The 20,594-nt window shown below is 51.6% G+C and overlaps 1 protein-coding gene across 1 annotated transcript in view; it reads left to right on the top strand.

The window, feature by feature from the left end:
- ALX4 (ALX homeobox 4) overlaps positions 1-19,333 on the top strand; it is a 40,359-nt gene extending 21,026 nt beyond the window's left edge. The window contains exons 3-5 of the mRNA XM_033063828.1: positions 8,294-8,604; positions 16,070-16,198; positions 18,210-19,333. Of these exons, the coding sequence (XP_032919719.1) occupies positions 8,294-8,604; positions 16,070-16,198; positions 18,210-18,533 (764 nt within the window). The 3' untranslated portion in view covers positions 18,534-19,333. The remainder of the gene's footprint in view (positions 1-8,293; positions 8,605-16,069; positions 16,199-18,209) is intronic.
- Positions 19,334-20,594: the final 1,261 nt, after the last annotated feature.

Here is a 20,594-nt window from a genome sequence, read left to right on the forward strand (position 1 = left end):
CCCATCTGAAGCGCATAATGCTGCACTTCAGCATAAGGGTAGTGCAGGGACACACATGTGCTGCAGTGCCTTGCTGGACTGGGGCTGCAGGCTGGCTGCTTCAGCTGGGCAGAACCTGCTCGGACACTGCCCTGGCCGGGGCCCACAAACCATTGAAGTTTGTCTGTCATTAATTTGAACCAGGACTTCATCATGCAGATGCAGCTGAGCTCTTGCCCAGCCCATTGCAAAATGGCCCTAACCTCCCCCTCCTGCCCATCTTCTTAGCCAGCAATTTCAGGTTGCAGGTCCAACCCTGCTACCAGCAGCACAAAACAGGCAACTAGAAGTCACCTCTGGGAGGCAGCTGAACTTCAGCAATGCATGGCTGACTCTGCTGCAGAGAGGTTACTTTTGCAAAGCAGACAGACAGAAGAATGCAGAGAGAGGTAGACAGAGCAACCAACCCAATGATGTGAGCAGCGTCCAGGCAGGCACCGACTCACAGGATGGGGTGAATCACTGCAAGCTGGCAGCAGGGAATTAAACTGTGCCGTAGCCAGACATCAGAGCAAGGATCAACTCCCTTCAGGCAGCTCTGTCTCACCAGCAGGCAGTAGCATCCCCCAGTGCCTTCTGAACTAGATGGTTGATTTATACCTTGTGTCACAGGTGATGGCTGGTGGTGCCTCACTTGGTGGTTAGCATGGAAGGCAACACTCACATTGAGATGTGGAAGGTTGCATGACTCCCTATGGCCCTGACAGAGCAGAGGTCCTGCTCGTCCAGCACACAGACTGGGATGGAAATTGCAGGGGGAAATATCCAGGCCATGTTGTGGAGAAGAGAGAGACAATGTCTGGTTGCAGGGGAAGATGACAGCTTGCAGAGAAGAGCCCCCTTTTCTCTTGCAGTGCTCAGGGGAGGGATCTTTTCAGATCTTTGCATTGGCCAATAGGCATGGGTGAGGTTAAGATGAATACTCTGCATCTGATGGGAACTCTTTTGCTCCTCCTTTCAGAGTGAGAGCTTAGCCCTAGGCCCTGCATCAACCTCATCTGCCACTCACATCTGAACAGCACTCAGTGCTACTGCAGGCACCGAGTGGCACTGCCTGCTGTCAGACCCAGAGCTGCCCAGCACTTACCTTTCCCTGCTCCGGGTGCAGGGCCTGACTTCACAGGGCCCCAGCACAGGGAGGGGGGTTGAATCCTGGCTACCTTAGGTGCTGCTGTCACTGACTCGGCTGGAGATAGCATCCAAGCAGAGGAAGAGCAACCTTGCTGGATCTAGACTTTTCTAAAAACAACACAATAGAGGGATAACAGAATGATCCCAAAGTAAAGTAGACCAAGTAGATTGGGCAGATGTTGCTCCAGATGCTGACAGCCAGTAAGGATGTCCCAGTAGGAGAATTCAGCTCAGGCAGAAGCACAACAGAGTTCCCACATTGGGACAGAGCATCAAGGTGTGCAAACCCCTACAGTACCTGTCTGTGGAGAATGTAATTCTTCAGAAAACAGCACTGAGGATCTGTCTGAGGATATGTCAGTTCAGAGGTTCTAGATGGGTTTTGATTCACATGCACTGCTTTAGGCAGAGGCACGAGTAGGATGGAGCACAAATCTACCTTTTTTTTTTTTCTAGCTGCTTGTGACAAGCCTACAGTGGGAAATGAGACATTTTAAAATGCAGTAGCTGGCCCATCTTGTCTGTCATACTGCACATAGCCTGGCATGCTGCAAACCTGTTGATCACCCTCAGCCCTGTGCCTCAGGACATCTGTGAGGGATCTAATGAGGCTCTGGTGCCACTGAGGTGGCTGTCACTTCCATCTGCTGTCCCTTAAAAAAGTCATCTTGTGGCTGATCCTGGCATATTCCCAAGGCACTATGAAGACCTTCAGGTGTCAGAGAGGACAAAACCATGTCACTGGGAAATTAACAGGCTCATCAGAGAGTACATTGAGTTGCCCAGCTCCAGAGTATTGGCATAATCAATAATCTCTCTTCACATTCAGAAGGAAGCCATGGTATGCAACGGAGCAGTTTCATTTTCTCTCCATGGAGGCAATGGCAGTACATTTTCTTGCTCTTTCCTTATATCATGTTCTTGGTGCCAGAAAATCAACTGCAATTGCAGCAGTTGCTAGAAGCATTTTTGTGCCTTCAAAATTTGCTAGTCAGCACTTTCCTGCTATTCAGATGAATGTGCCACATGAAAAAGGACTTGGGGAAGGAGCTGTGCCTTTTTCTCTAGCCACAGCTTCTATGCAGAGTTTTCAGAGTTGATTTGTTTATGTAAAAGCCGGTTTTGTTAGCGTCCTTTAAAAAACATGAAAGAGGAGTAAGCAGCACATGTTGCATTTGAACAGACAATGCTGAGGTCTCTCCAAGTAGCCACAGGGTGTGTGAATCCAGCTAATCACGCAATAAAGCAACACATGCCCTCAAAAACAGATGTTTGTGTTTGGGGGGGTAAAAAGCTAGTTCAGAATAAAAGTGAGAGGAACAGCAATTTTCCCAAGTAAATAGTGCATATTCCCCAGGTTTGCTGTGATGTAAACTTCTCAGCAGCACTAGAGTTAATGTTTATCAAGCTGTCTGTCCCCAAACACGTACAGTGATTTACTCCAGGACAACTAGCCAGCCAGGAACAAGAGGGGTGTTAAGTGGAGCCAGGGCTGAGGTGAATTTGACTCCCACAGAAACATATCCCAGGCACACAGTGGAGGTAGAGCCAGTGACTCAAGTTACACACTGGCTTCAGGGCCACCAAAAAACCAACCATGGACTTACTGTGTGGGACCTTTGACAGTCTCTGGACTGCTTTTCAGGAACAGAAGGAGGCTTTTAGACCTTTCTGCTCCAGGCCTTAGTGTTGTTCCTGCTGCATGCTCTGATCAGAAAAACAAGTTTCTTCTCAAAGAGGGAAGCCCTAGGTGTGGTCAGAAGGAGCACAGCAGAGAGAAACGCTCCTTTCCCCCTTTCATTCCTCTACAAGTAGGCTTTTCTGTAGGACTTTGCTCTGTCTGTAATTAGCTCCCCAAGGTGATCAGGTATTTCACAGCTATTTTTAGTCTGTGAGTTCCACTGTGAGTAACCACGGTGGGTCCCCCCTTTGCTGCAGAAGTTCAGAAGGCTGCAGGCAGCAGAGCAGCAGTGCTAGCAGCTTTGGCAAGCTCAGCAGAGATGGATGGAGCTCAGCAGAGATGGATGGTGTCCATGCAGATCAGAACATTCGTGCCGTGATCTCCTGAGCACAATGGGAAGTCAATAAATCCTGTACCATGAGCAGAAGAATAGAATAGACCATACTCAGCCTTCCTTCAGGTTCTGCAGAATCAACCATAAGAGGTCTCTGTCTGTGAGGGATGGATGGGCATATATTCATCCTTATCCAAACTTGAAATAGAGTTGATCAGCAGCAAATGGTAACTGCAGCTTCCAGAATGAAGCCAATGGTTTGTGTCCTATGTAGAATTATACCCCCTCCATTTAAGAGATGAGTGCTACCCCATTTTACACTTCAGTTGGGCAAAAGAGTGAAAGTATGATTAAGCATCTGATCATTGCTAAAAAAAATCAGTGATGCCACATACAACTAAAAAAGTGCTAAAATCTTTTCTACATGTGCATACTGCAAGAGCACTGACTTCCTGAACAGAAATAAACCTAAATATTCGGCTCTTTATATGTCTAAAATTGTCACTTTGTTTTTTCCTATATAACCCAAAATGTGAATGTTTTTTAAATCATAGTCAGCACAAGATTTTAATGAGAGATAAGAGGCAGAAGACTGCAACAGACAGCTTAGAAACAAGTATCATGGCTTCAGCACGTGCTAAGGCAAGATCACAGGAGTTGATGAAGGTTCCCATGGTTGACCAAGTCCTTGAGGTGTGCTGGCTGGGCTGTGGTGCAAATCTGCCTTGGTGAATGTGTAAAATACACTCCCTGAACCTTCTCTAGGCAAAATTTTAGCACTGGTATTTAAGGAAGAGTTGAGAGAATGTCATTAAGAGCTTTTTTTTAAAAGTGTCATTGCTATGAAGTCAGACCATACCTGTGCAGGCAAAGAGAGGCACCAAGAAGTGGCCAGCACTGGAGGCCGTAGAATTTGGGAGTGGGCAGGGGGGAACACTCCTGTGCCCACGCTTGGACAGGGAAAGCAGAAGACCCCCATGTCATTTGGTGCGGGAGCAGAGGGGCAGGCTGGTGCAGCCCCCATGCCACCTATGCCATGCTCTTTGGGTTGTCCACAGACAGACAATGTCTGTGAGCTGCCACATGCCACTAGGTGTTCCAGGCTATTCTTGAAGCCTCCCAGGACTGGGATAGCATCAGCTCTTTGCTGAGACTGTAATAGCTGGGACAAGATGTCACCAGAGCAGTACATTAGCAGTGCCAGTCCCAGCAGGCTGTTTTGCCTGGAGCCCAGGGGAAGCTGCCCTGTGCTGGTTGTGTCCCTGGGTTGTGTTGGCCATGTAGGTCTCTTGCAGCCTTGTGGGCTGTGGGGCTGCTGCCACAGGGTCTGTTTGAAGGAGCCTATCATTCAGGAGCTGTGGCTCATCATGCTTGTGCTGTGTGAAGCAAACCTGCCATTTCAAGTTGGGCCCAAAGCTGTGTGTTGGAAATGTCCCAGTTTCCATCCCTGTGGATGAACCAAGCTGACTTTGCTCTAAATAAAATTCCATGGATAAGGTTGTACATAGTGAAGATTTTATTTCATCATCCTCTCAAAATAGCACATCTGAGGAACAAAACAGATCCAAAACAGCTGTGAATCCAAACATTCTGACAGCATGATAAAGATGAGTGCTCCCTCCAGGAGCGTGTCATCAGAGCAGTGCAATGCCTGGATGTCTCAGGGCTTTACTTCATGGTCACAGGTGAACATGGTCCTGTGTCTCCTGCACCCCATTTCTCCTCCATAGGGTTCCCAGCACAGATGTGGTGAGATTTAAAAGGCATGTTCTCTGCAGAAGAAGTGGGAATGCAGGCTTCCCCCCTGCCCAAAAGGGGCTGCAAGATGCTTGGGGGCCACATGCCCAGTTATCCTGGGCTGTCCCTTGGCAGCTGACACAGGGTGACTCAGGGAAGACTTGGGAATGCTGATGGCCTAGCAGGCAGCCAAGGCACTGGGAGAGCAGGGTATAATTGTGGGAAGTCAGAAAATATCTTCCTTCTACTGCTACGAGGGCAAGGATGGATTGGCAAGCAGTGAAGGAGGCACCAAGCTGTCCTGTTGGGCTTGTAAGGGTGCAGTGGTGCTCACATTAACTCCTTCCATGGACATCTTCACAATACATAACTCAAGGTCTCTGTAGGTTTGATTAGAAACAGACACCCCAAACTTTGCACTGAAACTTTGAGGCCATCTCCAGTTACAGGAAGTCTGTGCATATCCATATGGAGATGCACGCAATTTGTTTCACTTCAGCAGCTAGTGTGACTGTTTTGAGGCCAGGGAGTCTGTTTCTAGGGTATGAGATTGGGATGCTCAGCTGAGGGTGGATGCACACCATGCTCTCCCTATGCTGCCATTCCTGCCATGGAAACAGCTCATCCCTAGCAGAGCCCCCAGGGGCTGGAGGTGCAGAAGCCCAGGTCTGTTGCAGTGCAGGAGGATGAGAGCAGCGTGGCTGAGCTGCAAGGAGGGCTCTGGGCTGGCACAGCAGGCTCAGGAACACCCACTGGATATGCAGCAGGGACAGTCCTTGCTCCTTGGGGCTGATGTTTGAGATGGAGATAACTTATCACTGCTGAAAGTCCAGGGCCCAGCTTTCAGCTGCAGTTTGAGCTATGCTGTCAACGAAATTAGAACAGACACAGAGCTTCTCTCTCTCTCTCTCTCTGTGTATGTTTGTGTGTGTTTGTGCAGACTCTTCCCCAGCTAACTGAGCTCTTGAAGCAGATAAAAACCAGCAGAGGAGTTCCCAAGAAAGGCTTCAGGTCTTGTGTTTGGTGCTGCTGGAGCTGTGGGGGTCTTAGGAGTTAGGGAGGCAGCCAGCACAAAGCCATGGGCGGAAATGTACTGAGCTTCCTGACATCATAAATAACAAAAGGAACAGAGAAAGGGGGGAGGAAAAAACAACCTCTTGGAATACTTTATTTATTACTCTCTCTCTACTGAGTCTCATAGGTAGTATTCCATTGCTGCAGACTTTCTTGAACAGTTTTATTTCCAGTCGTAAAAATTATAAATATCATGTCCATAGCATATGGTTTACCAAGACTGCGGGGCAGGGCACTGTCCCAGCCCATTTTGAACAGGTCTGTCCACCTGCACCCCCCAGGAGCAATGGGAGAGGTCAGCCAGCTGGAGAAGGCAGGTTCAAAGACAAGGCAATGTGCCAGTCACTGGCCTAGACACTGGTCCTGGAACCCTGGAAGCATAAATTTTGGCAAAATGTTCCCAAGGATCAAAGCAAAGAGAGCTGAGATAGACATCAAGCTTTGGTAAGCTTTACAGGGAGCTCCTCAAAAGTCTGAAGGAACAATATTAGAGAAAGCAATAAATCTGAAATCACAGCAGGGTGAAAGTGGTAAAGGTAACTCCATTGCCTTCATCCAAGGTCTGCCTACAAGCCCTCTGCACCACCTGGGCAATTTTCTTCTCGAATCCCTTTCATAGCTCATCCCCCAAGGGTTAAATCTGGGCCACCCTTGCTCTCATGCCTGAGGGTGACAGCTACATTTCATCCTTCTGGTTTCATCCCAACCATCTCAGTGCAGCCTTTCAGCTGTGAGAGTGAGAGGTGGGCAAGGGCTTGTACACTGTACACCCTCTCACAACACTTTTGGCCATGAAGATGTGGCAGAGCTGTTCACAGAAGGGCTAAACTGTAAATACAGAGAGAATTAGCAAAAGGGGTTTGTAACAAGAGATGAGTATTGCCAAAGACAAGGTTAAGATGCCTAAACTGGCATTAATGACCCTGGCTATCACATTGCCTGGGAAAACCTCCCAGTGGGGACAGCACTAAATAGTGGAGCTGTTTCCCAGAAAGACTGATCCTGGCCTGGTTACATTTAAAAATAGATTAAAGTGAAATTTAAAAAATACATGAGACACTTGATGTGCTCTTGGCTTGGTAAGGAGAGTATGGATAGAAAATACCACAGTATCACTTCCCACACATTTAGGAACTGAGCATAGCGACTCAAGGTTAAAACCTGCAGTTATACTACCATGCTTTTTGCCCAAAATCCGAGCCAGAAATGTGGCCAGGTGTGACATTTGGCTGTACACTACATGCCAAGTGGCCAGTTGCTCACACAGATCCCTCTTTTTGTGTCCTGGGCTCAGCTCACCATGCAGACCAGTTGCATCAGATAAGGGAGAGCCATGGGTGCTCACCAGAGTCTTGCTGGCCTAACATCATTCTTGCCAGTGAAGGGGACACCACTGTCACTGGAGACAGGAAGTATTCAGGAGAGGACACACATAGTGCCTGCACCTGAAGATGCATATACCCTGTCACGAAGCTCAAAGGTGGTTTTACTGTAGCTGCTAAGCCTTAAAAAGCATCAAGTTCACTCGTTCAGTCATTGAAATGTCTTCCTCCTGTGCTGCCATAGTACTCTCTTATGTCATGTCTCATTAATTATTAATTGTTGAGGGTAACCAGGCAGGAACAGCCCCCCAGACCGCTGTCACACTGCTCTCGTTTCCCTCTAACCTGAACCACAAGCACTGCTGTTTCTGCAGGTGTCTCATACTGTCCTTTTCCGTGGCACTAAGCCCCACTCACAAACTCTGTGCCAAAAGCAGTGCAAGTCCTGGCAGAAGGCTGTGGGGGTGACTGGGGGTGTCAGACAGGAGCTGCCCCGCTAATACACCACCACTGCCTGAGGATGCAGGAGCAGAAAACACACCCCAGTGAGCACCACATGTGACTGCTGTGTACGCCTGGTTTTCTACTCTGTGTTATTCAGCAGGGGAGCACAGATGGGCTAGTGACAGGGGACCTGCATGGTGCAAGGAGCAGATGGGTACCTCTCAGAGACCTTTCCTGCGGCCAGAACCAAGGAATGTAGTGCTCCATGGTGGTCAACCCTGATGTGGGTGTTGAGAGGTTGAAGGAGGGCCTTGCTGGGATGTGTGCACCTCAGTGTGCAGGGCTCATCCTCTCACCTGGGTCTCTGAGAGGGAGCAGGAGCTGACAGAACTTGCCGCAACCTCCTCTTTACCATCTGTGCTGGGCAAAATTGGTCCAAAATTTACATCTGTTTCCTTTTCTCTCTCTTCCTGCCCCTACCCCTGGTCAAACCTGCCTTCCTCTTCCCTCTCCTACTTCCCACCGAAATAGGTAAGGAAAGCGGTTTGGGAGAGCCTGACTTGCAGCCAAGCTCCGACCCTTCAGCAATGGACAGCAGCTACCTCAGCGTGAAGGAGGCCGGGGTGAAAGTGCCCCAGGACAGGGCCAGCACAGACCTCCCCAGCCCCATGGACAAGGCTGACTCGGAGAGCAACAAGGGCAAAAAGCGGAGGAACCGCACCACCTTCACAAGCTACCAGCTGGAGGAGCTGGAGAAGGTCTTCCAGAAGACCCACTATCCTGATGTCTACGCCAGGGAGCAGCTAGCCATGAGGACAGACCTCACCGAGGCTCGTGTACAGGTATGGGGGGAAATCCTGGGGCTGGGTGAGAGCTGGACGAGCTGCAAAAAACCTCTGAGGTTCCCTTGCAGCCCCACCATAAGGTGCAGGCAGCCAAACCCTAATTAGAGTCCATGGCACAGGGAAAGCACGAGGAGGTTCATCCACATCTGACACTGGTGTCAGCTGCTTTATTTGGTCTGGTGCCCTGTGACCCAGTGCTCACAGAAACACCTCTTGCCCTTGAGCTAACGGGACAGAGGGTGGGTAAGCCTCACCACCACCCCAAACAAAGGTTGCACAAAACCTGCTTTCTTCAGGAGGCCTGCAGGAGCCACAGGTTCCTTAGTCCGAGTGGGAGCAAGCTTTTCCACAGGATGGGCTCTTTCTGGCAGATGGGGCCACAGATGTGACTGGGAGTTCAGTACCAGAGAACATGAGGTGATACAAGAGAGGCAGCTCTTGCTGCCTGCTTGGCAGGCGCTGAGACTGCATGAAAGCTGGAGAGCTGGAGATCTGAAGGCAAAAGGTACACCCACCACCTTAGGACGAGCAGGAGAGTCAAACAGCCATACTCTGTTGACAATCTCCATCACCTCCACCCACACAGGTGCCAGCTCTCATGAACTAACTCCTTTGAACTAACCTGGGGGGCACAGCAGACCCGAAATCCACATAAGAGGAGGGAATGATTCTCTGGCTACTGCTCTTTCCTCTGAGTCAAGGTTAAACAGGAGGCCTGTCAGGGCTCAGAATCATGTGCAAAAGGGAGCACTCCGCATGGAGCAGATATCCACAGCTCACGCCGTGGTGGTCGGCTCCTTCTCCAGCACAGCTAATCCTGTAACTTCCGTCTGCAGGCATTTGTCAGCTCACCACCCCCAGAACATGCATTAGCATCAAGAATAATTGGCCCATGGAGACACCTGATTCTATCTTTTATACCAGGAATATTCCCAGCTCTCTGGCAGCCTCTGCTTTAACCTTTACGAGCAGTTCTTGCAAGTAAGGCCCACATCCGTGCTTAAGTCCATTTTAGTTCGTACATTCACTTCTGGATTCAACCGGAAGCAAGATCTTTCTTGTCTGCTTGCCTAAATTGTTTTGCAGGGCTGGTGTGCTCTTCTTCCACACAGCTGTTTCTCTTCAGGCTGGACATGGCTGTGTTTCAGTAGGCAGCAGTGTGATTCCCACTGGTCCCGAGTGCTGAGCACCGCAGGATGGACAGAGCAAGGCAGTGCTACAAACATCAGCTCTTTACTTGTGCCACTGGATGCAGCTCTTGATTTCCCAAGAACGCACCACAAGTGCTAATGGGGTCTCCTGGGAGGCCAGGCATGGCATCGAGTTACTGGCTGCACAGTGCATGAAATTCCTTTAGCTCAGGAATGAGAATGAGGTGCTGGAGGGTGGCGAGCTCCTCCTGCTCGCTTCTGAGCCAGGGTTTGCAGCTACTGTGTCGTCCCAGTCAGTGTGCAGGGCTGGCCATCCGAGCCAGGGTAGGCAAGGCAGACACAATCTACACATTCCTTACATGTGACCCTTCATTTGGGGGATTTCCCACACTTTACCTCTGGATCACACTTTAGCTGAGGACAGAAGGACACCCTAGGTAGCCAGGAGTATATTTGGCAAAGAGGGGTTTCAGCTTGCTCTGAGATAAGCGTGCCTCTTGCCACAGGCAGCCAGAACAGCCTCCCTGCTCTTGCAAGTGCCAGTGCACACCTCCCACTTGGGATGGCGATGACAGGGCTCGTGTGACAGAGCTGCTGAAGGGCTTGTCTAAGTGGCCTGGCTGCTCGAGCACTTACCCCATGGTGAAAGGGGTAGGCACTTGAATTTCAGTCATTCCCTGGCTTTGTCAGGAAGGACCTGGTGACGTGGGCTGTGGCTGGCAGCAGGCCATGACCTCGTGATGAAGGACTGCCAGGCTGTCAGAGCACTGCAGACTCCATCACTGCAGAGCAAGAGCCAGCAGGCTTGTGCCCAGTGCTGCGGGTGCTGACTGGGCAGGCCCAGACCCTGCCCAGGTATCTCAAATGTGTTCCCAGGGTTAGAGGGAGCTGTTTAGCCTTGGCATGGCAGTGGCAGCCCTGGGGAGGCACAGTCTGAGGTGGCACAGGGCTCTTCTGCTGATGGCACTCAGCTGCTCTTCCCACGAGCGAGGCTTTTGGAGACAAAGCTGTAGTGAATCGTCTTAGTGCCTGTCTCCACCTCTGGGCTGTGCTATAGCTTGTTTAGCCTTGACTTTGGTCTCCCATCCCGTGGGCAGTTCTGCTCTGTGGGGTCTTCCAACACCAGCAGTGTTGGGGCTATTAGCTCACAGCCAAGAGTGGGCATGGGGCTGCAGCTCAGGAGGCTGATGGCAAAGCAAATGCCTACTGCAAGGGCCAAGAACCAAGGGCTAGAGGGTGATCACAAATTAGACAAAAGCCCCTCATTACTTTTTCCCTGCAAGCCAAAGAACTGCTAGGTACTCAGACACTCTCCATAATGCTGGGAGAGGCTCTAGCTGCTGTGGGGTGCTTGGACTCACACCTACTGCAGCCCCATGGGCTTTGAGGGAAGCACAGTAGTCCCTCTCCCAAGGAAGATATGGTCATCTAAGGGATAATCCTGCCCTGCAATGATTTTTTTGGAGGTCAGCTCCAGTTGCAAAGCCGAACTAAGCAAAGCAATGTGGCAGAAATGTGAGGCACAGGTTTAAGGTGTGATGCTCCCTCCCACAGCTTTTGGCTGGTGGTCATCCCCTCTGGCCAGGCTTGGCTTCCTGGGGAGAATAACCAGCTGCACTGCAGTCAGGAGCAGATGTGGAGCCCAGACAGGCTCGGCAGCTCCGATGTTTCTATCCCTTTCCCAAGCTCACGCCTCATTAGTGAAGTAGCTGTTCTTGGTGCCAGGAGAAGAGCCCATGCCAGCAGCATACATGAGATGGAGCATAGAGTCTGTGAAGCAGTGACATTCCATGGCCTGGTCCCCTCTCCTGCTCCATTTCCCTGCCTGCCTCAATTTCCAGCCATCTGTACTGGTGTCTGACAACAGCAAAGCTAATTCCCCCGTGATACAATGCAACATTTTCCTGTCTACTCCCTACAACCTTGCCCCCTGTTTCCATTGCACTTCATACAACTGCACTATTAAGATACTGCACATCCCTGTTTTCCAAAGTGGGAGCCATGCATAAGCCCTGTGCGGAGGCACAGCCAGGAAGAGGCAGCTACAGCTCAGCCACAAACCTGCAAGGATGCACGGGGGTGCTGTGTTCATGTAGGTCCTGCAAAACATGTATATCCCATTCCTTTCTTCTCCTCTTCCATGCCTGGGGTTGCAGAGCACCAGAAAGAGCTTCTGCTTGGTATCAGCACCTGCTTGAGGCTCTTCCAGCTCATCCAGGTCTGCAGCAGAAGTCTGAGGCAGTGGCACTAGAAAAACAAGGCAGACACATGTATTCAGACATTATTCCTTCCCCTTGCATAGAAACACACACCGACACATCCCAAGCCCATGCCAGCCTGGCCCTGGCTGCTTATCTCCCTTGGGTTATCAGTATCTGCCTCCTGGAGTGCTCTCTGGGAGAGGAGAAAGGGATGGGACTGGAAAGAGGCTTCCCTGCCAGGGAGTATAACCCTCAGCCAGCCCCCCTCAGAGCCAGCTTTATCATTGCTGGGACCATTAATGAAATGTTTTTGGCAGTGACCCTGTGATGCGGCGGGGGCTTGAAAGTGAGAGGGAAATGTCAAACTCTGCTGTAGCAAAATCACCGCTTTGGAAAAAAAAAGAAAAGAAAAAAAGCAAAGCAAAGCAAGAAGTAATATATCTTGATCCCTTTTCCCCCATAAAACCCTGGGAGGCTGGTGGAAGGAGCGGAAAGACTGAGCTAAGCCTGCAGGAAATTAAACATGAAATGAAAACAAGCTCGAGTTATTCAATTCTCTCATCCCAGGCTCCAATTTCCCATTCCAGGCCACTGATAAAATGGTGTCCAGTTTCAGCACTCAAGGATGAATTCTGGCTCTGTTCTGGCAGTCTGAAAAGCAAAGGGCTGGTGGCCATCTCTGGCAAGACGGGAGATGGCCTGGCCGTTCACAGAGGGAGGGGGTTCTGAGCACAGACAGATGGAGGATGAGCAGAGAGAGGAGGGTAGCAGGGTGAGAGGACAGGAATGAGGAGAATGGATGCTGTGAGGATGCCAGAAAAGAGCAAAAGACAAGAGACTTGAACGTGGTGGACAGGTCATACCTGCATCAGAGCAGTGACGTAGTGAGGGGTGCTGAGCACAGGGCATGAGCACAACCCCACAGTGCCACGAGCCCACCACCACGTGAGAGGTCAGCCTCACCCACCACTGCTGTGGTGAGGGTAGGAGAGAGGGGAAAACACCTTTTCTTTAACTTGGAGGAAGGGCAGACCAGTGATGCAGCCTCCAAGTATCCAGACATGGTCAGTGGCCTGGGTTAAGTCCCAAAAAAGCCCATCCCCCTGTGCCCTGTGCAGGGCACATGGCTCTCGGTGCAGGGGCAGACTGGCAGTGCCCACTGGTGCAAGGGTAGAAGCAGCAAGAGAGTGAGCAGGAGCCTCCTTGCTTTGTCTCAGGTCACTTCTGGCCTCTCCAGCCCCAGCAGCACATCAGCTGTGTATGCATATGGATTTAGGCACCAGCATATGGCTGAATGTCGATGGAGACATGAAACATTCTCTGTTCCTTAGATTTTTACAGGCCTGATTTGGTACATCAGGGCTTACCAAAAGCATGGTAAGCAGGAGTCAGATACATGACATTACCATACACTCCTGCTGTAATTGCTAACACTGAGATTCAGCCCACAGTGACTGCTGGCCCCAGCGATGGGCCATCACATTCCCATCCCACAACAGCCGCTCTAGACAAGGAGTGACAGGCAATGAAAGGAAAATGAACTTCTGTTTGGGTTTAGATTTGCTTTTTAAAAGCAGGTGTCTTCTAAGACTGTGGAAATATTAAGGATTAGTTGGGGTTTTTTGCTGACATTTTCACATTATACATTGTCATGCCTGTCTTGTTTTCCCCGGAGCACTGTGGAGGTCTGGAGAAACCCAACTGCAAGATACCAAGAAGCCTATAAGAATTTGGACCACAGGAGAAAGGAGAACTTTAAAAAGCAGTCCAAACCTTGCCATAAGTGCTTCAGAGCTCACTGTCAGCTCTTAGAGTGTCTCTGGTGCCTGTGACACCAACACTTGGACTGAAGACACTCTTCTTCTTCTTCAGCCTAAAGCAATGACTTGCCACATCCTCCCAGCCCACCAGCCACTTGGCAATTTGGGAGTTTAAATCACTTGCCAGTTTAAATCACTTTGCTCTGTTGAATACAACGCATAAATGTGTTAGAGCAGAGGCCAAGACCTCTCCCTGCTCTGTCAAGGCAGCTGTTGTGCTGTCCTGGGAAGAAGAGGGCACAGAGCTTGCACTGATGGCTTTGAAGGTCACAGTGCAGAGCTCCCAGGTCCCAGGTGGGATGCTCAGGCAGGCAAGGCAGCCTTCACCACACAGGGAACGGCCACGTATGCCTGGCATATGTTCATCCCAGCCTCCTGCACAGCCAGCACTCTGCTCCCTACCTGTTCTGCACCCCTCTGTGCACAGCGGGGCCTCCTCTGCCTGAGGAGGAACCAGGTCACCACCGCTAACTTTGAATCTGCAGATCAAAGCGGCGTGATCCAGGCCAGCCCTGGGACTGGCCTGCAGCTGGGCTGGAGTGGCTGTGCCAAGAAGAGGTAGAAGAAAAACAGACAGATGCCTGAGGCATCAAACCTGCTCCAGTAGGACGCCCTGCATGTGCAGTGTGTGCACAGCTGGGATAACGTTAGGATGCTTCTCCTGATGCTTTTTGCACCTACTGAAAACTCTCATAGGGTCTTTGATTTGGGGTAGGGGGTTGATAGCAGGTTGCTGCTTTGTCCAGCTTGTGGATGTCCCATGCCAGTGGCACTGCCAGGGCCATGGGGCCAGGCACTAAGCCCTGTGCTATCCACAGCCCACATGTGGAGCACATGCCTGGCAGCTGCATCATCAGCTCCCTGCCCCAAGCAGACCACAGCGCATGGCAGACCCTCAGCTGCCCACTCATACCACAGGCCTGGCTGCAAGAGACCAGCACGAGGCTGCCTGTGGGGTGGAAGGCAGAAACTGAAGCAGGAGAGCCTGAAACAGCTCTTCCAGCACAAGCAGGATGGTCAGCTTAGACCAGAAACCCAAACCCCTTATCCCTCCCCATGGCAGCTTCTGGCTGCACTGATTCAGGTTGCAGGTGCCATGGCTCTCCTGCCCCTGCAAAAATTGTCCTGCCATCCCACCCTCTGCCAAGCACCTGGATTTTCCTGCTATCCTCTGAAGACATGAGCTTCCTACTGGGCATCTGCTTCCCCCAGGTGCCTGGCAAGCAGCAAAGCTGCCCCATGGCCAGGCGTGGGAAGGGCCAAGCTGCTTGTCAGCAATAGCCCCTCTGGCCCCCGGCAGCGAGTCACCGTGTAAAACTCGAAGCAGAGCTGAGAGGCTCTACGAGTGCTCCTTTCATGCACTGGCGTGACCTGCACAACCCAGCCCCTGGTGATCACCCTCATCTCTCAGTGCCTTCAAAGCAGCTCTTGATTGATGTGTTTCCCTGACTCACGAGCTTCAGGAGGCTTTGAAGACACTGGGCCAGGCTCTGATCTCTCTTAGGCTGATGCAAATCAGGAGCAATGGTGCTGACAACAGTGCAATAATCCACACTGATGTCAGGCCAGTAAAAATAAGAGCAGAAACAGAGTTTTGGTCTTTGCCTTCAAGGGATCTGAGCAGTACTATGAAGCAAAGAGTAGCCAATCCTGCAAAGAAAACTCAGTGTAAACCAAAGGATGCTAGAGAAGGGCACCTGTCCTTTCCTGCAGCTAAGGAGGGAAGGAGTGTTCAGCTTTGTATTTCTTGTTGTGGTTAAGGAAAATGAGAGAGTTGGTGAGAAATGCAAGCTGCAGTCAATGGCATCATCATAGCCGGGATTAGTGTTGTGGAAAGCCCCATCACTGCTGTTTTCAGCCTGGCAGCAGCACACACGGATGTATTCACACTTCTCCTCTGAGACTGGCTGACAGCAGGAGAGCTGCAGGCAGAGCCTGGGTAACACAGATTTAGAGGTGAGAGGACAGTGGGCTATCCCAGGGCAAATCAGGCTATAGGAGGCAAGATCTGGGAATAACCCCAGAGAGGCTGTGCACCAGAAGATGGGCATCCCCTTTTGCTCGGTGTGCTCCCTTTCTTAGCGCACAGGCTGGCCCCAGACCCTTCAGAGAAGCAGGGAAGGATGGTCTCTCCCCTGCAGAGCGTGTGTGTGGAGCAGTGCTCTTCTTGTGCCATACAAAACCACCCACCTGGTGAGGCCCTGCCCTCTGGTGGGCTCTTCAGGGCTGCCGGGCTGCCAGCCAGTGCCGGGCTCCCCTTGTTCACAGCCCTGCTGTCGCCTCTCCCCAGGTGTGGTTTCAGAACCGGCGAGCGAAGTGGCGCAAGCGGGAGCGGTTCGGTCAGATGCAGCAGGTCCGGACCCACTTCTCCACCGCCTATGAGCTCCCTCTGCTCACCCGTGCTGAGAACTACGCCCAGGTGAGTGCATTCCCCTGCCTGGCACACTGCTTGCTGGACACGCTGCTTCTGCTCCCAGTCCTCCCCAAGCCACGCTTCACTTCTCAGGTACATCCATCTGCCCTTCGGCAGGGCTGCAAGGACATCGGGGCTATACTGTCAGGCACTGAGGGGCTGCCAGTTTTTAGTCAGGTGTCCTGCTTTTTTCCCTCATGCCCTGGCCCAGAGAACATCTTTAAAGCAAGTACCAAGTCCAGCACTGTGTGTCATTGAGCAGCATCCTTGGGCACAGGCCTCCCTGCTCAGCACGTCCTATCACATGTGCTGCTGCCCACTAACTTTCCACTGGTTTGAAAAAGATCCAAAAGACTAATTCATGCCTGAAGAATAGCAGATCCCAGGCTTCCTGTTACCATGTCTGGTTTCCATGCCCCTTGGACATGGTGGTTGGATGAAAGCACTTTTCCTCTGGTAAATTCCCACAGCCGTCTCCCAGTGATGGGCTGTGGTACGCAAAACATACTTGGTGACATCTGAGGATGCTTCCCAAGGGAGTTGTAGATTTATGCTCCAAAGGAAGGGAGGGAGCAGCCTTGTTGGGGTACCTGGGGCTACTTCTGAGTCCTACTGAAACCATTCCTGCCCCGACAGCAAGTCACAGGGCTGCCTCCCCTCCTTAGCTTCCTGTCTTGGAAAACCTGTCAGCACAATAGCCTCCTAAACATTGGGCCAGCCCCAGTTTCACAACACTTCAGATGATGCCAGGCAGACTGAGGTTTGCTAGCTCCAGGGCTAGGCTGTGCCCCAGAAAACATTCCCTCCATCCTCCACTCCTCTTCCCACCACCCAGAATTTGCTCCAGGGCACAATTCTGCAGGCATGATGCTCTGAACCTGAGTGTCCTCACAGATCTGCTGAAAGTCCTCCCTCCCTGACACTGTGTCTGTCTCCACTGCTGCCTTCCCAGCCAGTGCTGTACCAATGCTACCCCGCAGCCAAGCCGGGAGTGTTTGACCTCTCTCCTGCTTGGCATCTCCCATAAACTGAACAAGAAGCCCTTTTGAAACAGCTGAGATGCCAAAGCAGCTTTTCAAGCATAGAATGCTCTCAGCAGCCTTTTCAGCGTGTCCTTCTCTTGCCTTTGTAACTTACACTGCTCTCTCCCTCAATACTGCCCTCCTCTCCCAGCACAAGAGATCAAAAATTTGCAAAGCAATTTGCAGGAAGTAAGAGGTGAGCAGTGCAAAGGGGCAGTGGGATAAAGGGCCCTTTGCTCTCTTGCTCCTGCCAGCTGCTCACCTCCTCCCTGCTTTCATCCTGCATGCCCACATGCCCCCTGCTGCAGCACACATATTCCCACTGCCAAGCATTGAGCCCTCCTCTCTTCTAAAACATCACTTTATGAGTGACACTGCAGGATCCCAGATGGTCTCTCTCGAGGTGGCCCTGCAGGGCTCTGCTCTGCAACAGGGTGGGTGCTGCTGCCTCGATGGGCACTGCTGGGGAAGAGGGGCAATGAAGCTGCCTGTGCTGGGGGCTGTGGGCAGCTCAGCTCTGACAGGCATGTCTCTGTGGTACAGTATAGCCCTTGCCTAGGCAAAACTGCCCTGAGCTGGAGAAGGAAGGAGGATGAGCAGCCTCACAGCACTGCCTTCTGCCTGATCCCTCTGTTAGGAGTAGAACCACAGAAGCACCATGGATGACACAAAGTTCCCTGTGCTGAGGAAAGTGCTCATGGTACAAAAAAAGTAAGGGAAGTGAGTGGGAGAGGGATAAATAAACAGATGCAGTGGCAGAGAAGGAGCACAATCCTGCTCCCTGTGAGTAATCCTGCTGCACTCCCTGCCCCTGTCCAGGCTGGCATGCAGGTTTTGGAGAGGATTTGCTGCCTGCAGCAGGGCTGAGGGTGCCGCAGCTGCCAGGGGCCAGCATGTCCATCTCACTGGCTGCCCTGCCAGGCCAGGGCTGGACACATTCCATTCCCCCAGGTATCCTGCACGGGGCAGCCCTGACCCTTCTTTTCCCACCCCAGATCCAGAACCCCTCCTGGATTGGCAACAACGGAGCCGCCTCCCCCGTGCCAGCCTGCGTCGTGCCCTGCGAGACGGTGCCCTCGTGCATGTCCCCCCATGCTCACCCCCACGCGGCCGGCGGCGTCTCCGAGTTCCTCGGGGTCTCCGGGCCCGGCAGCCACGTGGGACAGACTCACATGGGCGGCCTCTTTGGCACGGCCGGCATGAGCCCCAGCCTCAACGGCTACGAGCTGAACAGCGAGCCGGACCGCAAGACCTCCAGCATCGCTGCCCTGAGGATGAAAGCGAAGGAGCACAGCGCCGCGATCTCCTGGGCGACATGACAGGGCTGCGGCCCGGTGCCCGCCAGACACGGAGACAGCACGTGGGGACAGCCCAGGAAATCCATCCGCTTGGACTCCAGACAGCAGTTGCCTCCTCGGGGATGTGAATGCAGCACTTTTAGCTACCCTAGGCATATAAAGTACATATGTTAATGTAAGTGGAGTGTTTCCAGCATGAACGTGGCGGCTCCCGGCTTCCTGGGATCAGGCAGGGAGAGGGAGGCTGTGGAGCAGCACCTCTTCCATCAAGATCTGGGATGGGATGCATCCCTTCTCACTGCCACCTCCCCAATAACCTGGGCATTTTTTCTTCCTGCTATTTTTTCTGACACCAGACCTGCCTTTCCAGAGAGCAAGAGCCCACTGGCCCTTCAGCAGCTTCTCCCATCCCACTGCCCACCCACTCACACATTCACACACACATATTCTGGGCAGGGGACTGGATGGGGACTCTGGCACCAGCAAAGAGACTCTCTCACACTGCCAATATCATTTTAGTGCGAGCTACAACTTCCCTCAGCTGAATGGGGAATGGGCTGGGAAGATAACCAAAATTAGAAAAAAGGCACATTAGCCCATCTTCTTCTACCCTGCTCCCTCTCCATCTTGTACTCTGAGATCAAGCACAGAGTTGTGGAGGCCTGTGAAGGGGCTGCCCCTCTGCCCACCATGGCACGGTGTTATCACACTGAGAGTCTCTGCCAGCTCTCTGGTGACCCAGATGGAGATACGCCCCAGCAAACAAAAGCTTCCCAGCATGGCTCAATGCCCCAGGGAGTGCCTGAGCGTTGCTTTCCCTGGTTGAGGCTCACAAGCATGATGGTACAGGAAAAGATTTCCTCTGTCTTTCACTGGGTTGGGAATTATTAACTTAAATTTAGAGACAGCAGCTCTGGCAGGGAAACACAGTTACTACGTAAATCTGCAAGTCACCAGTAAGACTGCTCTAAGAGCGAGCTCAAGCACTAGCACACAGCCACAGTGGCACAAGCCACCAAATTCCTCATACACTTAATCCTGGGGTCAGACATGTCAATGACAGGCCCTCCCTCAGCCCTCCACCCAGTGCCCTTTTGCACACAATGGCTGTGCACGTTTCTGCACCAGGAACAGCAAAGGGAACAGGCTGGGAAGGAGCTCAAGAAAGGACAAAGTGATGCTGCCTCACCTCCAGCCACCTTTACTTTACAGAGGGTGTAGAAGAGACCAGAATTTCTCTGGTTTGTGTGAACCAACATGCCTCTCTGCTTTTCCCTGCCAGTGCTCTTACCTGTGCAGAGCTGTTAAATAAGATCTCCTTTGCAAGGCTAAACATTTTACAAGTTTTTCAATGGTCATAGTGCATGGAATAATTTTGGAACATCCTTTTACCCCACTGAAATACCCCCAAGGAGAAGCTGAAAATCAGCTGAGCACTACCATCCACACAGTGTGGCTCTGCAAGCTGACTTGAGCTGGAGTAGCTATCTCAGAGATTTGCAATGGAATTATAGGATACTATGGGAACATAAAAACTGGTTTGTCACCCTGCCCTCTTTCCTCATGCTCAGTGTTAAGGATCTTGGAGTTTGGTCCAGGAATATCTAGTGGTCTCGGAAAAGGTTCCAAATAAGCTACAACCAAATGTCAGGCTTCAGGTTAATGAATCATACAAGTATTTCCATAGTGCCTAGACTGTGAATACACTGCCTTAATGATACACTATTGCTAGGTCAAAAGTAATATATTTACTGGAATAGGAAAACACCAGTAGTACTGTTTCTTTTCTCTCCTCAGAAAAGCTAAGACATGCCTTTCCTGCTACACATAGGGAGCCAGCATGCGTTTTACCACACCATCTGCATAACCAGGGCCTCTCCCACCACAAGCAGCCAGGATTTACATCCCAGCCTAAACATTCAGCTGTGGCCTCAGGCATGGTGGCTTAGATGCTGAAAGTGATGCTGATCACTGAACCAGGCAAGATAACACTGACCAGTTAGAGGTGTATACAGCCCCACCGGGTACCCCAGAAGCCACTGAGCTTCCCAACCACCCAGGGGCTGGAGGCAGGATGCAATT

Source organism: Catharus ustulatus, chromosome 6 (assembly GCF_009819885.2).
Source record: "Catharus ustulatus isolate bCatUst1 chromosome 6, bCatUst1.pri.v2, whole genome shotgun sequence".
Lineage (NCBI taxonomy): Eukaryota > Metazoa > Chordata > Aves > Passeriformes > Turdidae > Catharus > Catharus ustulatus.